The 18,596-nt window shown below is 38.4% G+C and overlaps 4 protein-coding genes across 4 annotated transcripts; 1 reads left to right on the top strand and 3 right to left on the bottom strand.

Annotated features, from left to right (window-relative positions):
- Window positions 1–1,913: 1,913 nt before the first annotated feature.
- MONOS_14883 (uncharacterized protein) lies at window positions 1,914–11,265 on the top strand (the record flags this gene model as incomplete). The annotated part of the gene is made up of 3 exons (XM_067867721.1): window positions 1,914–2,376; window positions 2,584–5,203; window positions 5,270–11,265. The coding sequence occupies 3 exons, from the start codon at window positions 1,914–1,916 to the stop codon at window positions 10,833–10,835; spliced, it is 8,649 nt and encodes a 2,882-aa protein (XP_067726985.1). The 3' UTR covers window positions 10,836–11,265.
- Window positions 11,266–11,275: 10 nt separating this feature from the next.
- Window positions 11,276–15,215, bottom strand: MONOS_14882 (DNA replication licensing factor MCM4; the record flags this gene model as incomplete). The annotated part of the gene is made up of 7 exons (XM_067867720.1): window positions 11,276–12,019; window positions 12,211–13,704; window positions 13,912–14,334; window positions 14,421–14,591; window positions 14,641–14,712; window positions 14,770–14,830; window positions 14,901–15,215. The coding sequence occupies 7 exons, from the start codon at window positions 15,213–15,215 to the stop codon at window positions 11,514–11,516; spliced, it is 3,042 nt and encodes a 1,013-aa protein (XP_067726984.1). The 3' UTR covers window positions 11,276–11,513.
- Window positions 15,216–15,413: 198 nt separating this feature from the next.
- Window positions 15,414–17,954, bottom strand: MONOS_17617 (putative pre-mRNA-splicing factor CWC22; the record flags this gene model as incomplete). The annotated part of the gene is made up of 2 exons (XM_067870553.1): window positions 15,414–17,532; window positions 17,690–17,954. 2 exons carry the CDS (start codon window positions 17,952–17,954, stop codon window positions 15,815–15,817), a joined length of 1,983 nt encoding a protein of 660 aa, XP_067726983.1. The 3' UTR covers window positions 15,414–15,814.
- Window positions 17,955–18,010: 56 nt separating this feature from the next.
- MONOS_17616 (putative pre-mRNA-splicing factor CWC22) lies at window positions 18,011–18,596 on the bottom strand (the record flags this gene model as incomplete). The annotated part of the gene is made up of 4 exons (XM_067870552.1): window positions 18,011–18,016; window positions 18,090–18,259; window positions 18,350–18,416; window positions 18,459–18,596. 4 exons carry the CDS (start codon window positions 18,594–18,596, stop codon window positions 18,011–18,013), a joined length of 381 nt encoding a protein of 126 aa, XP_067726982.1.

Genomic DNA, 18,596 nt, shown 5'->3' with positions numbered 1-18,596 from the left:
AAATGAACAAAAACCATAAAAAAAAGCAAACAATTAAATATTTTCTATCAATAACTGAATAGCTGCATTTCCTTCAAAGATACTTTTCATAAAAATCATCTTGCCCAATTCTATCGTCAATGCCTCGCTGTCACTGACCTTGTTACTAAGAAAAATAATATCTTCTATCTCGCATAAAATGTTCATTATCTCTCTCTCATCCGGTCCACAAACTTTCATGGAAAAAAGATAATTGAATTATCAAGCATACCACAACATTTTTTCAATCACAATTTTATTTTTAAATGTCATCGATCGATTGCATGTTTTCAAGTTTTTCAACGATCTCTCTTCAGATTTTCAGATGAATTTTTTTGTTATCCAAAAATAACTAACAAAATTTAAAAAGTTACTCATTGAAAGATCATCGATGCAAAGATTTTATGATCCCAAAAAATCACCCAAATAAATAAATATATTAATAAATCAAAAACTGATACGAACAAAATTCACTGACAGGCGTGACAATTAAAAAAACGACGCGTCAATCTTTCTTAATTGTCACAAATTAATTTATTATTAATAAAAAAATTTATTTTTTTGTTCTCAATTATTTTTTGAAATGATTTTTTTTAATGAAAACAAAAACAAAGCTTAATTTGTGTTACTATTTTGATTTTATTTCAAGGTATTACCCAATGAAAAAACGAGAACACACTTGTCAAATAATTACTTTATCTATCAGTTGGATAATAAATTAATAGTTATATATGTTAAGATCACTTCTTTTTACAACGATTGAGTTTTTGGTTTTTTGCTTTGTTGCGGCTTTTAAAGCTGCAAATGAGATATATGAAATAAATGAGATATTTTCCAGCAAGAAGACTTCAACTTCCACACAATTTCAGCAGATATTACCAAGTAATACCTCAAATTCAAACTATTTGTTTCTTTTGGCAAACTCGTCCTTAAAACTTGATAACATTGCTTTCATTGACTTATCGCAACATTCTATTTCTGTTCTTGATGGAGCATCTTCGCTTTTTTGTTGCAACACCAGATTAATTTATTCAAAGAAAGTATTGACTTCGTTTACTTCATCAGGATCTGTTTTGCTTTCAAACATTTCGATAGACATTTCCACTTGCAAAAGACAGTTTCCTTCTATCGTAAATTTGCAGAATGAAGCTTCTTCTGGAGTAAAACTTAATAATTCATACTTCTCTGATTTCACAATCTTATCAAGAAAATCGTCGTCTTTATTGTGCTCAGGGATTGGAAACTACGAAGTTGTTGACACATGTTGTTTTACAAACATAACAACCAAGGTGAAAACAGAAAGTGAAATTGCTTCCAGTGAGAATCTTTCTTTTGTTATTTCTTCTACAATAAAATTATCCACATTTATTCATGTTCACGATGCATTTTATGGAGGCATTGTACATGGGCTTTCTTTTACTACTCCGTCACAAGACTTTGTCTGCGATCTTTGTGAATTTTATGATTGCTCGCATTCAACGCCTTCTTTGTCATTGTTTCAAATTTCTCACGCTAATCAAAGCATAACAGGAAGAAATGCAATTGTTAATTCTACAATTTTTAAAGATTGCACAGGGACTAACGGAGGAGGTCTTTATTATGACGGAGAAATTTTTGGTACTATTAATTATAATCTGACGGTTCAAGATTGCGTATTTGAAAATTGCTCTGCAAATTATGGAGGAGGAATATACATAAACGAAGTTGGATGTGGAACCATAAAAAATAATGCTTTTTATGATTGTAAAGCAAATTACGATTTGGGACCAGATTTTTATGTTAATAAATTCGATTGGACTACTAATGTGGCTAATATAACTTTTGCTTCAAGTTTTACATATAATGATGGAAATCGAGTGCATATGGCTGGAACAAATTATTCAAAGCTTATTAAAATGGATCCGTATCAGATTGTTGCATCAACTGGAAGTGCTACAGTTAATTGTGGATTAAGTACAAGCACAGCATGCAAATCAGTAAACACTGCCATTGTCAATCGGAGAGCAAGTTATTTGAAGAGAATCAAACTTCTTAACGGAACTTACAACGAAAAAGACAGTTGGGTGATTACTTCGGCAAGAGGAAAAGTGGATGCATTCGGAGAAGACCAAGCTAAAGTGATTTTAAATTTGAATGAATATAATGGATCTTCAATGATTTTTATTTCTGGAGCTGTTAATGCTACGATTTCCACATTCACAATTAATGTGAATAAAAACTCCATCCAGATTATCAGCGGGACATCTGGTAATTTTAACTTCACAATGACTGATATTATAATTTTGACACCAAGTGGCTGGAGTGCGGATTTTACAAAAAGTTTATTTTATTTTACAAGTGGAACAATTGCCTTCAATGGTGTGACAACAAAAAACATAAGATTAGCATCCTATTCGTTATTTCAAATGACAAATGGAGTGACGAAGGCGACGATCACATCTTGTAATTTCACAAATATCACCATATCAAAAAATAATTCAGCAATTTTAGGATCCGGCTATACACCAAAATCCATCACACTTAACAATTGTTCAATAACTTTGATTTCAAGCCTTAATGCTACAGGGGTCAATGGTGGCGCAATATGCTTGAAAACCGATCAATGTCAAGTTAGGTTTACTAATACTTCATTTACAAATTGCAGAGTCAGTCAAAGCAGAGGAAGAGGAGGAGCATTATACTTTTCAACAAACGGATCACTGTCTAAATTTACGATAAGCAGATGTCAGTTCTCATTAAATCAAGCTTATTTTGGACGAGATGTTTTTATGTGTGTTCCTTCATTACCAAATGCAAACCTTGACTCTTATTATTCAGCAGCAGCAACTTCGACGTATGTTCCGAATAGAACAAATGCTTGGTTTGGAAGAGACAATGCAACATTTGAGGGAGATTTCGACTTGATGCCGTTCATCTTTGGATACACATCATCGATCATTCATGCTTCAAATGCGTCACGAGGAGATGGAAAGTATTGCGGGTCAACAGTTGCCCATTGCAGGTCGATTACTCAGGCTGTTCAACGCTTTAATGGATCATCCAGAACAATCAAAGCAAATGGAACTGTGGAAGTGGCAACATCAGGAACTGATGTATCAAATGTTGTTGTTGAAAGAAATGAATCAACAGTAAATGCTACAGTTACGATTGACAGAATTGCAGGAACCGCGAATTCTGCACTTATGTCATCTGGTGCATTTATATCTCAAAACATTGCTTATTCAATTGGCTCAGTTCCTCAAGGAAGTTCAGTTCAGAATTTTCTGAGTGGGACAGGCGGAACTCAAACCTTTTCAAATTGTATTTTTAACGGAGATGTTTCAAATGCTTTAACAATTGCGCTTGTTTCAATAAGCGGAGGCAGCCTTGTTCTTGAAAATTCATCTTTAACTGCCCCAAGTGAATTGACTTGCACTCGTTCTTTGTTCACCCTTCAAAATGGGATATTCAAATTTTCTGATAGCCGCTTTGCAAACCTGAAATTTTCTTCTGATGAAGCAAGTCTAATTTCCCCAACAGACAGTGAAACATCTTCGCAACAAATTGAAATATCCAATTGCAGCTTTGAACAAGTTTCATCAACCAAAGCGGTGAGTTCATGCGTAGCTGTTAGCTCTTCGACTTGCAGAGGCTCCTTCAATGCTTCTTCATGCAATTTTACTTCATCAACTTGCACAAACTCTGTAAATGGAGGAGCCATTTCCTTTGCAGTTGGGCTGAATAAAAAATTTGAAATTAATCAATGCAAAATATCATTTAATACTGCCAGTGAATTGGCTGGAAAAGGAGGAGGCGTATTTTTGCTATTGAAAGATATTAGCAGCGATTATAAAATTACTGGATGCAGTTTTGAGTCTAACAAAGCAAAATATGGACGAGACATATACATTCAAGCACCAAATCTTAATTCTTGTGTGACATTTGAAAAATTTGGGAATCTTCTAACTCCAACAACTGATATTGAAAACATGATGTATGGATGCAATTCGTCTTCCGTTGACCAACATGTTAATCTTATTTCATTGATGTCAATGCGTCTGGCGATTGTTAGTGTGAAAAATGCAGATTCTGATTATGGAAACGACTGGTTTAGATGTGGGAATGAAAGTTATCCCTGCTTAACAGTTGAATACGGAATAGACAAGATTCTTGATTCAACTGCAGAAAACAAAGAATTATCAATCATAACACAAGCAGTTATCAGCAAACCAGTTGATTTATCTTCAATTTCTATTTTGTCATCTTCAAGTTCAGCGCTTTCAATACTTTCATTTAACTTCGCAAGTACAACTTTTGATGCAGCAATAATAAACCATGACATTCTCACATTTAACAAAATCAAACTGTATTTGCCGTCTGTGCGAAATGTGCTGAAAGCACTCATTTCAACAGACAGTTCGCTTATTGTTAACGATTCGAATTTTGATAGCGAGCTGTTGAATTCTTCTGTTTATTTGAATACTATTGAAGTGAAAGGCGGAACAGTACTGCTTTATAATTGTTCTATTGGCGAGCGCAGTTTCTGTTTGGAAAGTTCATTCATCAAATACGCCGACTCATCGACAATTACTCTTAACCACACATCAATTAGCACCCTAACATTATCATCAACCTTCTTCTCAGAGATAGCAGGAGGACAAGGCATTTTATCACTGATTAATACTTCATTTACTCGATGCTCTGCTCCTCAACAGAAAATGATCAGTTCAATTATTTCTTCACAACTGGAAGGAAGCGTGAATATTGAGGAATGCAATTTTAGTTGCGTTGGCAGTTCAGGATGCAAAGAGGGTGGAGTGATCAACGTTTGGTTGAAAGATACAGGAAAAATTAGTATTTCTGGCTGTCAAGTTGGAGAGTGTTTTTGTAACGAGGCAACAGGAAAAGGAGGTTTCCTCTATTTGAGCAAGCAACAAAGCGAAGGTCAGTATGACTTGAGTTCTGAGTCAAAATACTCAAACAACAAAGCGAGAATTGGGAAAAATCTCTTCTTTGATTTTGATTCATTGAACGCATCTGTGTCTGCTGATAAATTGTTCTTGCCAGTTAATGATCCAGCTGTAGATGGAGGCAAAGCGTATATTGGCAAAGACGCTATTTTTGATTCTGTGGATTTGATTGTGTTTTTGGTTCAATTTGTTTCAGAAAAAATCCATGTGTCAAACGCAGGTTATGATATCCTTCGGTGTGGCTCGTTAGACTTTCCTTGTCATTCAATTTAGAAAAGCATGAAAAATGTGAAGAACGATAGCATCAGCAAGGAGATTATTTTTGACACGTTGGTTGAAGTCGAATCGTACTACGAATTTCAGAATTTGACACTTTCAGCTGCTTCGTCTTCTCAAGGCACAGGAATGACAATCTGCTCAGATCTGCCTTCAAGTGACAAAGACACAGCAATTAGCATTGCGGGCAATACCAATTTTGTTAACATTACATTTTCATTGCCATCTGAATTTGTTGGGCGTCAATCGTCAGTAATCAAATGTGCTGCTTCTGAAGGAGTGTTACAGCTCTCTTCTTGCGGATTTTCCAAGCAAAGCAATTTCCTTACTCCAATTAGTTATTCTCTTGTATCTGCCATCAATGGAAAATTATTGGTTCATGACTGCACTGTTGAAAACCTGCTATTCTCAGCATCGCCTTTCGTGATATTACAATCAGTCAATGCCACATTTGATCAAAGCCACTTTTTGTCTGTAATGCTTCAAATGATATCGCTTTTGACGGCTGCTGAAGTTAGTGCTCAATCGGCACAGTCCAACAATGATGCAACTTCTGAATTTGTATTCACGAACTGTTCATTCGATAGAATTGTTGCGAAAGAAGGCACATCTAAATCAGTTATCATAACGGATCCATTGTCTTCTTCTCTTTCGTTAATTAATTGCTCAGTCACAAGTTTAACTGCATCAGAAAGCAACGAAGGCGGAGGAATGAAGATAAAGTTCAAGGCAGGCGGATCACTCAGTGTCAAAGGAGATGCTGTCAGCGGAACAAGTGTGGTATCTTCGTGCAGTTGTTCACCTGCGTCTGGAAAAGGAGGATTTTGCTTCGTCGACTCTATTGGTGCTGATGCTGACTTTGTTTTTGAGAAGATAAAATTTTCGGATAATGTAGCTTCAATGGGGAAGAATGTCTTTTTCTCATGTGCTGATCTTAGCTCTTCTGTAAAGCCAGAGCAATTTTTGATTAATCTCGATGAGTGGATTACAGACACAAATGCATTTTCTGGAACGGACACGGCGTATTTCACTGCAAAGGCAGTTGATCTGCTTGCGTTTATTGTTGATTATAATTCAGAAAGGATTATTGTGTCATCGAGTTTTGGGGCGGATGTGAAGGGATGCGGAAAGGAAACTCTTCCTTGCTCTTCATTTTCAACTGGATTGCAGCATATAATAAATACAACAGAGTTTGACCAGCCAGTAACACAGATTCTAATCGAGAATTCAGCAATTATTGAGAGCTGCTTTGATGTGTCTGAACGCGAAATTGGATCGTTGTATAATACACCTGCAGAGCTTTCCATTGCAACCTCGTTATCTTCGTTACCCTCATCTGTTACATCAGAAAACTACATTTTCTTAAACAATAAAACACTTAAGCTCACATTGCTGAGATTCATTATCCCAACTAATTTCACCACTTCTCAGTCGATCCTGATTTTGTCATCAAGTGGAACGCTCCTAATGAAGAACTGCTCCATGACGACCAACGCTAACCTCAACGAAGCAATTTCTTATTGCTTGGTTGAAGTGCGTTCTGGAGAATTTGAAATTGAGGATTTTTCATTGAAAGGTTTGAGCTTTGGCTCAAATCCAATGAGATTCGGTGCAACAGACATTAATGGCAAAATGGAAAATTGTCTATTTGAAGAGCTAATTTTGCAATCACCTCTGTTTTTTATTCCCGAAACACACATTTCCTTGTCTGGAAGGGAGCATATCGCTCATTCGTCTTTCTCAACACTAACAAATGGAGATTGTGTTCTCGAATTAATGTCGTGCCGCATGAATGACATAACTCGGGATGATGATGGAAGCTGCCTATTGAGCTGCGAAACAATAAATAATGTGAAATTTAAAATGAGTGGATGCATTTTGAATGGCTGTGAAAGCAAAACTTCTACTAAAGGAGGAAGCATGATGTTCACAATTGGACCAGGAAACAGTGACACGATCATGTTTGATATCAACGGTACATCGCTGGGGAAATGCGTTGCATCAACAGCAATCGGAAAAGGAGGAGGGGTTTATCTGGATTGTTCAAGCATTCTTGCCGCTGGCGGAAATGGACGCTTATCGAATGACAATCCACTGGGATTCCGATTTAAGAATGCTCGCTTTAGCTTCAACAATGCGAGCTCTGGAAGGGATGTGTTTATTGTGTGTGTGAACATCGTATCACAAGTGACTGAGGATCAATTTTTGATTGATTTTGATGAGTCTGTGTTTGATTCAAGAAATGCAATATTTGGAAGAGAAGTTAGCATGGCTGCATCTGAAAGAGATCGCGATCTGATCGATGAGATCAGATATTTCAGAGGAGAACAGGTGCTCGTTTCGTCAAATGGTGAAAATGGAAACAGATGCGGAAACTTTACAGGGCCATGTAAAACGATAGATGAAGTGGTGCATCATGTATCAGAAGGCAGACGTAGGACAATCTTCATTGATGAACAGGCAAGTATTGAAAGAGAGATGGATTTGTCAGAAATTAGTATGGTGCCTCTGGATGAATTGTGCACTGTTTTTATGAACAGTACGATTGAGAAAAGTGCTGAAAGAAATTTTGCAATTACAACTAAAGAGAACGTGCAGATAGATAATGTTGCTTATATCTTTGGCAGCTCGTTGAAGATTACCCACTCGTCTTTGATTGGCGTATTGGAAGGCAGACTAAGAATGAATACATGCAGCTTCATTGGAAGAGACAATAATGTTCAATTTGACGGAAGCTTGATTGCAGTTGTTGGAGGAACAATGAAAATTACAGAATCCACCGTTTGCAGTTTAACAGTTGCGAATTATATCATCGGCTGTGAAAGAGGCACAACTACAAATATGGACAGAGTCCATTTAGAAGGATTACGTGGAAATTGCTTGATTTCCTGTGTTGGAAATACGCTGGCTGCAAGTCAGCTAACCGTGAGCTCTTCGAAAGCTACAAAAGCAGTTGTCTCATGTTCAGGAAATGCAACGATTAATTTACTTCAAGCAGAATTAAAGGATGTTGATGTCGAAGAAGGAAGTGCAATTTATGTTGAGAATGGAGAGACTCTGATAACAGATAACAGCGAAACAGAGATCGAAAAAGCATTTTTAGCCTCGCTTTGCGTCTTCGCGAATGTGAGCTGTGGTGGAAACGAAGGAAGAGTACTAACAAGTTTGACCGAAAAGTCGGTTCAGTTGATCAACAACACATTCAGTCTTTGCTCGTGTCTGTCAACTAAAGGGAAACAGATTAGCACGTTTAATAGCAAAAGCGTGGCAATAGACGCGTGTGTTTTTGATGGATTGGAGGAGATCAGCAGAGATGTGGCAAACAGTGACGCAACAGATGAAATTTGCAAGTGGAATGGATCACTTATTGACATCACAAACTCTAATGCAACCGTAAAAGAAACTTCTATTGTCAATTCTTCCGTAGGAGGAATGACAGTTTTTGGCAGTATTATTACCATTGAAAAAGGAGAATTTCTGAACAATAACAAGTTAATTCTTGCTTATCAATCAGCCCGCAGAAATATTTTGTGCTCTGAAGAAAGTGTACTGAACATTGTTAGTCTGAAAGGAGGCGATGGCTTTAAAGACAATTCTTCTCTTTGGATCTTACAAGACAAATGCACGTTGGAAGGTGTTGCGGCTGATCAGCCATCTCCATTTTTCATTCCCACATTGGAGTCTGTCAAGGTTGCTGATTTGGGAACAGATACAAAATTGACACTAAAAGGAAATCTTTTGATGCCATGCAATCTCTTCGTAAGACTTATTTATAAGACCAACGAAGAATATGTGTATGAAAAGCGTGAGATCGATAGCAATGGATGGATATCTGAAAACGAAGCAATTTCAACTATCAAATCAACAGATATTTCTTCAGCAGCTAAACAGACAGAATTATCAGTTGCACTATTGTTTGGAAATCCCGATTTGCCATCTTCAACTTCGTCAAAGGTGATAAAGAATATTACAAAAGAAGAAGAAACAAATCCAATAGCGAAAGTGACTAACGAAGTTACACCATCGTGGGCGCTTATTGCATTAATCATCGTTGCAGTTTTGTTTTTCATAGCTGCTTTGGGTATCATAGTTATTGTAATTCGATGGAGAAAGGAAAAACGACATTCAAACCAATTGGAAGTGATGGTGGAGCAGACAGCAAAGAAAGATCCAAAAGAAATTGAAATGATGACTTATGGATTTGGTACAGGGGAAGAACCAAACATCCAACGTGAAAGAACATCGGGACTTGGAAAACAACGGGTGCAGAAGAGGAAGTTGGCAGCATCAGAATCCCAACAAAGTTTATTGGCTGAAGTTGGATCTACTCAAGAAATTCTTCTTGATGATTCGGATGAGATCCCTGAATGGGCGCTGGAGAAAGCAGAAGGGGAGAATGATGATGGAGAAGACTTCATCAAAGATGGAATCGATGCAAATTACAAAGCAACGCTATCTACAGAAATGAAAGAAGAATCGAGTTTGACGACGATGTTGACTTTGGAGCAAATGGCTCCAACAACTTCGTCCATGTCAAACCTTGTGGACGGGATGGCGTGCGAATCGCCTCACGAAAAGATGATTGTGGATTTGAGGGATTCGCTGTTCATGCTGCTCCACGGGAAGAACGACAAGAAGGAGATGGCAATCGGTACACTGGAACAGAGAGAAATTACTGCTGCCCAGGTTCTGTTTTGGGTGACAAATGGTGCTCTGCATTCGCTCGAACAGGAGCAAGCAATATCTCCGTGCTTGGAATCTCTATCTCCTCATATCGTGCTGTTCTCAGAACACATGATGGTTGTGATTGCGATTAACTCTGGATTTTCCTCAGAAGACAGTGATGATTCGTCTTCAATGGATTCTTCTTCCACAAATAGCTCAAGTGCAATGTCGGATTGCAGGAATAGCCAGCGCTCTGGAGATCGAGAAAAGCAGAAAAAGAATAAATTAAGTTCTTTTGAAGAAGAGACAATTGACAATGAAAGCCTACGATGGAAAGCGCCTGAACTTCAATGGATTGAGAAGAGAGATGCGACGAATAAAAGTGTGTCATTCACAATTGGTATGATGCTGTGGGAGTGCCTGACGCTGCAGATACCATTTGCCAAGTACGACGCAGAAACAGCAGGAACAAAGATCAAGAATGGTGAAAGAGTGGATTATGATTTATTATCGTCCTCTTCATTCGAGGATATCGTAAAGTCTTGCCTCTCGTCAAACACTGAAGAACGGCTTTCACTTGCAAGTCTGAAGCGCGAATTTATCCAACACTTCCCTCCAGGTGCTGTTCAGCTGTCCATTTCTGATGCCATCGATATCGAAGAAGTGTCAGATTACTGCAGAGGTGGTGATCTTATTACGAGAACTGGCAGCACACAGAGCGATAGCTATGAAGGTTCAGGAGAATATTCACTCGAGACATTTGACACAGCAACTTCAACTAAAACTTCAGCAGCCGCAACTTCAACTCAAAATTCAAGTGCTGTTTCTGACATACAACTGGTTCCTTATGAACAATCAGAGAATTTAACGTTGTCCGAAGCCAAAAAATTTGGGGATGAAGAGTTGTCCTCTTCAATTGTTCCATGATTTATTATATTTTTTTTTATTTGTTGTATATTTGTATTCAATTGTATTTGTTGATTCAGTTTTTAGTTTTTATATTGTAATTCCGTTTAACTAGCATTTTTAGAAATAAATATTTAACATTTAATTTCACTCCATCGGATAGATGAAAATGACGCGGCAAATAAACACATAACTGTATTTTCGTTTTTATTTCATTTTATTATTTTTTTAATTTTTGTTCTATGATGTAAAGTTATGGTTTGTTTGCCGCAACTCACTTTTTAATGTGAGTGCCGTCATTATTTCTTTTTGTTTCTTTTTCGCGTTTCTTTTCAATTTATTTTTCGGTTATTTCAACAACACTCATATCGCTTGTGTGATATTTTGTTTCATCTATTTGTAAATAATTATTATTATTTCATTCAAAACCCAAAAATATGAAAAACATTCCCTGATAAATATTTCATGTATTATAATTTTTTTTTATTATTTCAAAAATGAATGAGTTTTTCAAATGAAAGGAGATGACAAATGCAGATAAAAGAGTTTGAGATGGATGTGACATGCTTTCAAAATAAAATAAAACTGAGATAATTAACTTTCCTATTTCTTCAACTTGTTTAAATGAAGTCTTGTAAAATAACTATCTCATTTTGAGTAAAAACACTTGAAATAGAATTTCTCAAATTAACAATGAATTTACAAAACTGTCTCTAAAACCTTCTCAATCTTCTTTATTCTTCGCTCTCCTCCATCTCCACCAATAAATCCAATGGCTCCTTTCGAAGACAAGAAATGTAATGCATCTAAAAGTTCATTTTCAGAAATAGGTATCTGTTGAGGCGATAAGAAAGACGAGGAAGCCTGCTCAGAATGCTGATTGACCAAAAGAAGAAGATTTTTGAACTCAATCACATCTGCGTGGAATTGAAGCAATGCCTCTTTAACCTTCTTCACAATCATTTCTTTTGCCTGAGACGATACGCCTGTGACAAGCTTGTTCACATCAACCACTCCAGTTGTCGGGTCTGTGGCTGCTCTTTGAAGTGCGGATTGAACAAGCCTGAGTGCTTCTTGCACATCTTCTTTCGTAACAACAGGAGAAAGACGCATCCGAGCAAATGCTGTGGCAACACGAAGAAGTGATTCAAGCTGACGAACAGTTGCAGATACAACATTCTGTCCTGCTCCAAGAAGACGCATTTCTGAATATGAGAGTATAACATTCATTTAAAAAATAAGAAATGTTAAATAAATAAATAAATAAATAAATAAACGTTATTTAAGAAAGACACGAATTAATTTTATCAAATATTTCAAAAATAGAAATAATTAAAAATTTGTAAGTTTCATTTCTCATAAAATCTGAGTTCACAAAACTCAAATGAAAGCATACCAACAAAACCATCTTCTGCTTCAATTGAAGCTTCAGGAGTGATTTGTGGGAAGCAATAATTTCTGGCAAATGCAATATATTCAGTGAGCGTTGCAGGATCTATTAAATCACTGTCTATGTGCTGCACTCTCTTTTTATTTTGCTGTGCTTCTGATTTGTTCGAATCATCAGCATCCTTTGAGAATTGTTCACCACCCTTTCCTTTTCCTTTCTTTCCTTTTCCTTTTTTGTCCTGTTCGTTTTCTTCATCGATTATAGAATCAGCTTCCATGCTTTTCTCTTTGTCTGTTATAATTTCATCAGCTTGCTTTCTTGAACCTCCCTGCAATGTGTGCAATTTCATCTGAGATCCATCAGATGCAGGCGCTTCCTGGAATAACGACAGAAGATGTCTCGAAAAGAGCTTATCCTTCATTTCGTCAGGAGTATCCAACAGCAAATATATCATATCAAAACGAGACAACAGCGGAGGTGGTAACGCAATATTTGCGATGACTGTCATTCTTGGGTTATACCGACTGAAGCGAGGGTTAGCAGCAGCCAACACCGCTGTGCGTGCTCTGAGGGTAGTCACAATACCTGCCTTTGCAACAGTCACAGACTGCTGTTCCATCGCTTCGTGAAGAATAGTACGTGCCTGCTGCCCCATCTTGTCAAACTCATCGACACAACACACACCACCGTCGCTCATCACAAGTGCACCAGACTCCAATATAAGCTCTCCTGTATCTGGGTCTCTTCCAACATACGCTGTCAACCCGACTGCTGAGCTTCCAGAACCAGATGTCAGCATACCACGTGGTGCCAGACGATGCACATATCGCAGCAGCTGACTTTTTGCTGTAGATGGATCACCGATCAGAAGGATATTCAGCTCGGATCTTGATTCAGGGGAAAGCGGAGAAACTCCAATTCTTCCGCCTTGATGATAACCAGACGACTTTGAGTGACCTCTTGCATTTCCATCAGCCTCTTCACTGTTGACTCCAATAGATGAAGAAGAGGAAGAAGAGGAAGATGCAGAAGTGCCCATAAGAGACGAAGAAGAAGATGCAGAGGAACCTAGGTCGTATGCAGACGATGTAGATCCTATAGAACCTATCTGAGATTGGCCAGCTGCTGTGTCAATTATGGACGAGTCCATTTGCACAGATGAGGAAGGAATAGAGCCAAACACTGCTGTTGAGTCTAAGGTTGACTGAGGCGTTGACATTGACAATGGCAAAGACGAAGAAGAAGGATCAGAAGCAACACCGTTTGATGAATGTGAAAAAGAGTTCAAAAAACCAGAGGCAGAATCAGGTGCTGCGGTTCCTAATCCTTTTTTCCCTCTCTTTCCGGCTGCCCGTTGTGCTTGTGCTTCTGCCTGCATTACGGCCAATGTGTTTAGTGTATCTGAATCAGGAATATTATCTTCACGTGGATAGTTTGCTCCTCCAAACAGCTGGCAAAGAAGTCCTCGCTTCACTTCTTCAAGTCCAAAAATACTTGGGGCTAAAGAATAAATAGAATTATTATAAGATTGCAAGTTCATTGCATTGAATAAGATACGTTTATCAAAAAATTTCAAAATAAATTTAAAAAAAGAAAAAGAAAACATAAAAGAAAAAAAAATTAACAGAGAAAAATGTGTTATTAACAGTTTTTCTCCATTATAAACAATATCAAATTATTTTATTATTATTTCCCCACAAAACAAACCAAGACTCTTAACCAATCTATCATAAATCCTTGGATCTTGTCCAAGTTTAATAAGCTCTCTTTTTCTTTGTTCTCTCTGTTCCAATGTCATATCGCTTTCACCGCTTTGCGTGCCAGACCACCCACCACCTGCTCCTCCGGACACTCCAACAGCTCCAGAAGCGCCACTTCCACTTCGTCCGCCTGCAGATTGTGCCATCGTTCGAGTGGTTAGACCAGTTGGAGCAAGTCGTTGTACATTTACGGCTTCAATGAATGTGGCAAATACAGTTCTTGCTGCTCTAACTCGGGCATTAACTCGTGGTAGTTGCGTTCTGTATATTCCTGTCACGCTAACACGATCGCCAGGAGAGCAGCAGTTGATGAGATCAGACGGAAATGTAAATGAAACAGAATGAGGAATTTCACCTTCGGGAATTTGAGCTGAAATACGTGAGTTGATGAAGAAAAATGGTAAAAAGAAAAATTTTCAATATTTGAATCTAATTCAATAAATAATGGATGCAAACTTATATCTTCTTGAACACGAGCAATTTGCCTGTCAATGAAAAGCGATCGATTATGAATTAAAACATAAGTTCCTGCACGATGGCAATGATCACAATTTCTTGGCTCAGCAATGCGGTTTGCAATCTCTTTCACGATTTCTTCATGACCACAGTTTGAACACTTGAAAAATGCTTTAAAAAAGTGATATGATTCCTTTTTATCATTGAATATCAATCAAACCTGATTTTAAATCTGGAACAACTCCACTTAAATGGATAACAAGTCCATCAATTTGAACAAGTTGTGAAATGTCTACCAAAAGCAAAAATGCACGTGCTTGAAAGAAAAACTTTTAACAAATTCAAATACCTTGAGGTTGTAAGTCTCTCATTTTCTTTTGATCAATATCTCTCAAGCCAAAAATACGAACCTTTCGAAAAGAGAAATGTAAAATAACTTTCAATAAAGAAGCGGGGATGCATATGCTGTTGATAACATACTCTAAGATTCTGTTGAATTCTTCGATTAATTTCTGGATCAGTATACTTTGTTGTTCCAATACCAATAATCACAGTGTTCATAATAGGCAGCATTTCATCGGGATATCGTAATGTTTGACGATATAAATCTTTATCAAATTGATAAACATGATTTAAATTCACTGGAACGATATCAGATAGTGTATTGATAGCATCATCAAGTAATTGCATGTAATGAGGCATTTCCACCCCAAGACAAAATGTTGTGAAGAATATTTCATATGAAGTTCGTGACCTAACTGCGAATTGATCGACAGTTTCTCCTTGAAACTCCATAACTCACTCTTTGAAGTTCAAAAACATACCCATAATAAATGTCTCCATTTCAAATTAAAAAATCTCATTCAAATATTAAGATGAAGCAATTTGGATATTTTGTTGAAATGAGCAAATGCTGGACTGTGTCATATTTTATTTTTGACTTAAAAAAAAAAAGTACTTTTTATTTTTTAATTTTTTTATTTTTATTTTTATTTTTATTTTTATTTATTTTTTTTTGCATGTTTTCTTGTTGCTTTAACCAACTGATTGTGGTTAATCGCAAAACAGTTAAAATGAAATTCGCCTCGTCATCTTCAAAGAAGAAAAGAGAAAAAGAAAAAATTGCAAGTTAAAAGTCTCAAATTGTTTTTTTGATTGTTGTTGTCTCATATTCTTTCTGTTTCTCCCAACAAACACATTTCAAAGGCTGTTGGCACAATTGGCTTCGGCTTTTAAAAAAACTTTGATGTTGAAGAGACAAACAAAAGGCAAATTTCGTTTCTTGATGCCAAATCTTTCGTTCTCTTTTCTCTCTTTCGGATGAAGTGTGGCAACTTTCTTCCTCACTTTTTTTCTTTTTCTTCTTTTTTGCCTTCCCTTGCTCTTTCCCCTGCTCAATCTTTTCTCTCATTCCCCATTTTAGAGCTGCTCTTCTCCAATTCTTTTTTCCTTTCCTTTTCTGCTTTGTTCCCTCGGTCATAATCTCTTTCCTCTTGCTTTTTTCCTTCTTTTCCTCTTCCTCTCTCATCCTCTTCCTCTTCCTTCTCGTCATTCCATCTCCAAATTAATCTTCTCTTTTGACTCTCTCTTTCACATTCGCTCCTGTCTTCTCTGCTTCTGCTCCTTCTTTCCCTCTCTTTTCTCGAAGCCATCCTCTTTCTCTTCCTCTCCCTCTTCCTCTTCTGTCTGTATCCATCACTCCATCCGCTTTCTGTTTTGCTTCTGCTATCGCTCTCACTCTCACTCTCTCTCAGGCTTCTGCTTCTTCTCCTTCTCCTTTTCATTCTTCTCCTTCTGCTTTCACTTCCACTTTCACTTTCACTTTTTCCACAACTTTCCCCACCACTTCTTCCATCCATGCTTTCAGTGCTTTTTTCAACAAAAAACTTCTTCAATCCTTCACTCTGTTTTTTCTTTTCCTGCATCGTTATTCCTTTCATCGTTATTCCTTTCATCTTCTTTCTCTCAACCTCTTCTCCTTCTGAATCTGAAACAGAGTTGTCTTCAGAGATTCTTCTTCTGCCTTTGCTGATTCTGCCTCTCTCTCTGCTTCTTCCTCTGCCTCTTCCTCTGCCTCTTCCTCTGCATTTGCCTCTGCATTTGCTCTCAGAACTCCTTGTGCTTCTGCTTCTGCTCTCATCACTGCTCTCATCACTGCATTCACTTTCGCTCTCCTTTCCTCCTTCTCTTTTTCCCTTTCTGCTGATCATCCGCTGAGCTGTCTCCTGAACATGCTCCTCCAATTTGTGGATCAGCGGGCGCAGCCCAATGGCCTCGAAGAAACGAATCGCAAACCGCGCAGATCGTGGATTCTCCATCGGAAACAGCCCCACAAAAAACTGCCCCATGGTTTCGTCATCCAGCCGCTTCTGCAGTTTCTCCAGCCCCATTTCTGATTGCATCGTCTGCAACATGTACTTCAGGAAGATTCTCCTGCAAGGCGTCGTGTCTGCCTCGCTCAGCTTCACATACTCCAGCACAGCCCATGGAAGAGCATTCAGCGCCAGCAAGTTCCCAAAGAACATCCCAATCTTCTGGATCTTCTTTGTGTCTGCGCGCGCAATCAATCCTCGCTGCCCGGTCTCCACATTCCCATATTCCACAACAAAGCATTCATCCAACGCTTCCTGGTACACTCTATCCAACAAACACAGCTTCTGCGCAATAGTGTGGAAAAGAGGGTTGTATGCCCTTTCTTGCGCACAGCATTCAATCAGCATCAGAGCCACCTCCATCTCCATTCCTTCAGCCGCACCAGGTGAAAGGATGTTGTGTGTGCACTCGTCTGCACTGGTAGATGACGTTAAAAGAAGATAAAGCTTCTTGCGGGATTCAACTTTCTTCTGCTCCGCTTCTTCTGCACTTCCAACTTCTGCAGCCAGCTTCGAATCGCTGTGCCTCTCTGTCTTTGAACCACCTCCAGATCTTCTTCCTCCTCCGCTTCCCTTTCCTCTCTCTTCTTCCTCCTTTGCTTCTTCATCCCTTTCCCCGTCTGACTCGTCCTCGCTCGTCCCACTTTCGGATTCAAATTCTGCACCCTCCAGAATGCGTCTCTTTATTTGCTCATATTTCGCATTGTTCTGCTGATAATTCTGCTCAAAGCGAAACACGTCTGGCAAGGCAGCATCATTGGCCCAGCATCGCAGTGGCAAGCATATTCAATCATCAGGCCAAAATTCAGCCGATTGCAATAAGTTCATTTTTTTTTTAAAAAAAGAAATAAAATAAATATTCAGAGAAAAGAAAAATAAAAAGAAAATCGAGCAAACCCAACTCTGAATGGGGATCCAAGTTCGGTGAATCCAAAAGAATGTCATTGTGTGTTATTTGGTCTTCCGAGCTCACAATGTTCAGTTCTGGTGCAACAGAAGGATGCTCTTTGAATCCACGCTTCCTGACTGCCATCAGCCTTTCTATCACAAACTCCACTCGCTCTGGCATCTCTCCTTCCTGCAACAGCTCTCGAAAGCTGTCGAACACTTTCGAGACAGCTGCTGGCTCAATCTCGGTGAGAAGACTGCCCACTTCTTTCATAAAGCTTGCGCCGATCTCGACAGCGCTGTCAGTCGCACGAGAAATAAGGAGCGTGATTATTTCTAGCACAAGAACAGGAGAAGCAACAAGATAGTTAAAAAGGTGTGCAATAAACAACGCTGCCGCTTCACAAACCGGTTTATCCCCTCGCTCCAATGCTCCTTTGAACCTCCCAACCAGGCGAACAAGAACCAGCTCGCCAACAGCCGGAAGCCGAGTGTTTATCGCTGCCACAACAGCCGCATAAACACGCGTGAACATCGGCGCTGCTGCTTGCGCCTTCACCACGCTCCGCGAAAACACCCCTATTCACCCCAAAAAATAAAACAAAAAAAAAAAAAAGCAGTTGTCATTTTTCAAAGCACCTTCAAATGAGCTGAAAGCAATCTGCAAACCTCTTCCACGAATCAGATTTTGCTCAAAAAGCATTTTCACAATTTCCCTCACATTCGACGCATTAACCTAAAAGGAATAAATTTCGCAAACAAACAACCATCGTCCAACCTTGTTCACAAGCCCATTGATTCCTTTTCTCAGCTTTATCCACTGCAGCCGCTGATACTCCGCAGAGCAATCATCTTCATTCTTTTGCACCAATTCTGCTAATTTTGCAGGCGGTTGATACGCCAATGGCTTTTCCAT

This window comes from Monocercomonoides exilis, assembly GCF_001643675.1.
Source record: "Monocercomonoides exilis strain PA203 chromosome Unknown scaffold24-1337568, whole genome shotgun sequence".
Taxonomy (NCBI): domain Eukaryota; phylum Preaxostyla; order Oxymonadida; family Polymastigidae; genus Monocercomonoides; species Monocercomonoides exilis.
This window is presented reverse-complemented; position numbering and strand designations above follow the sequence as displayed.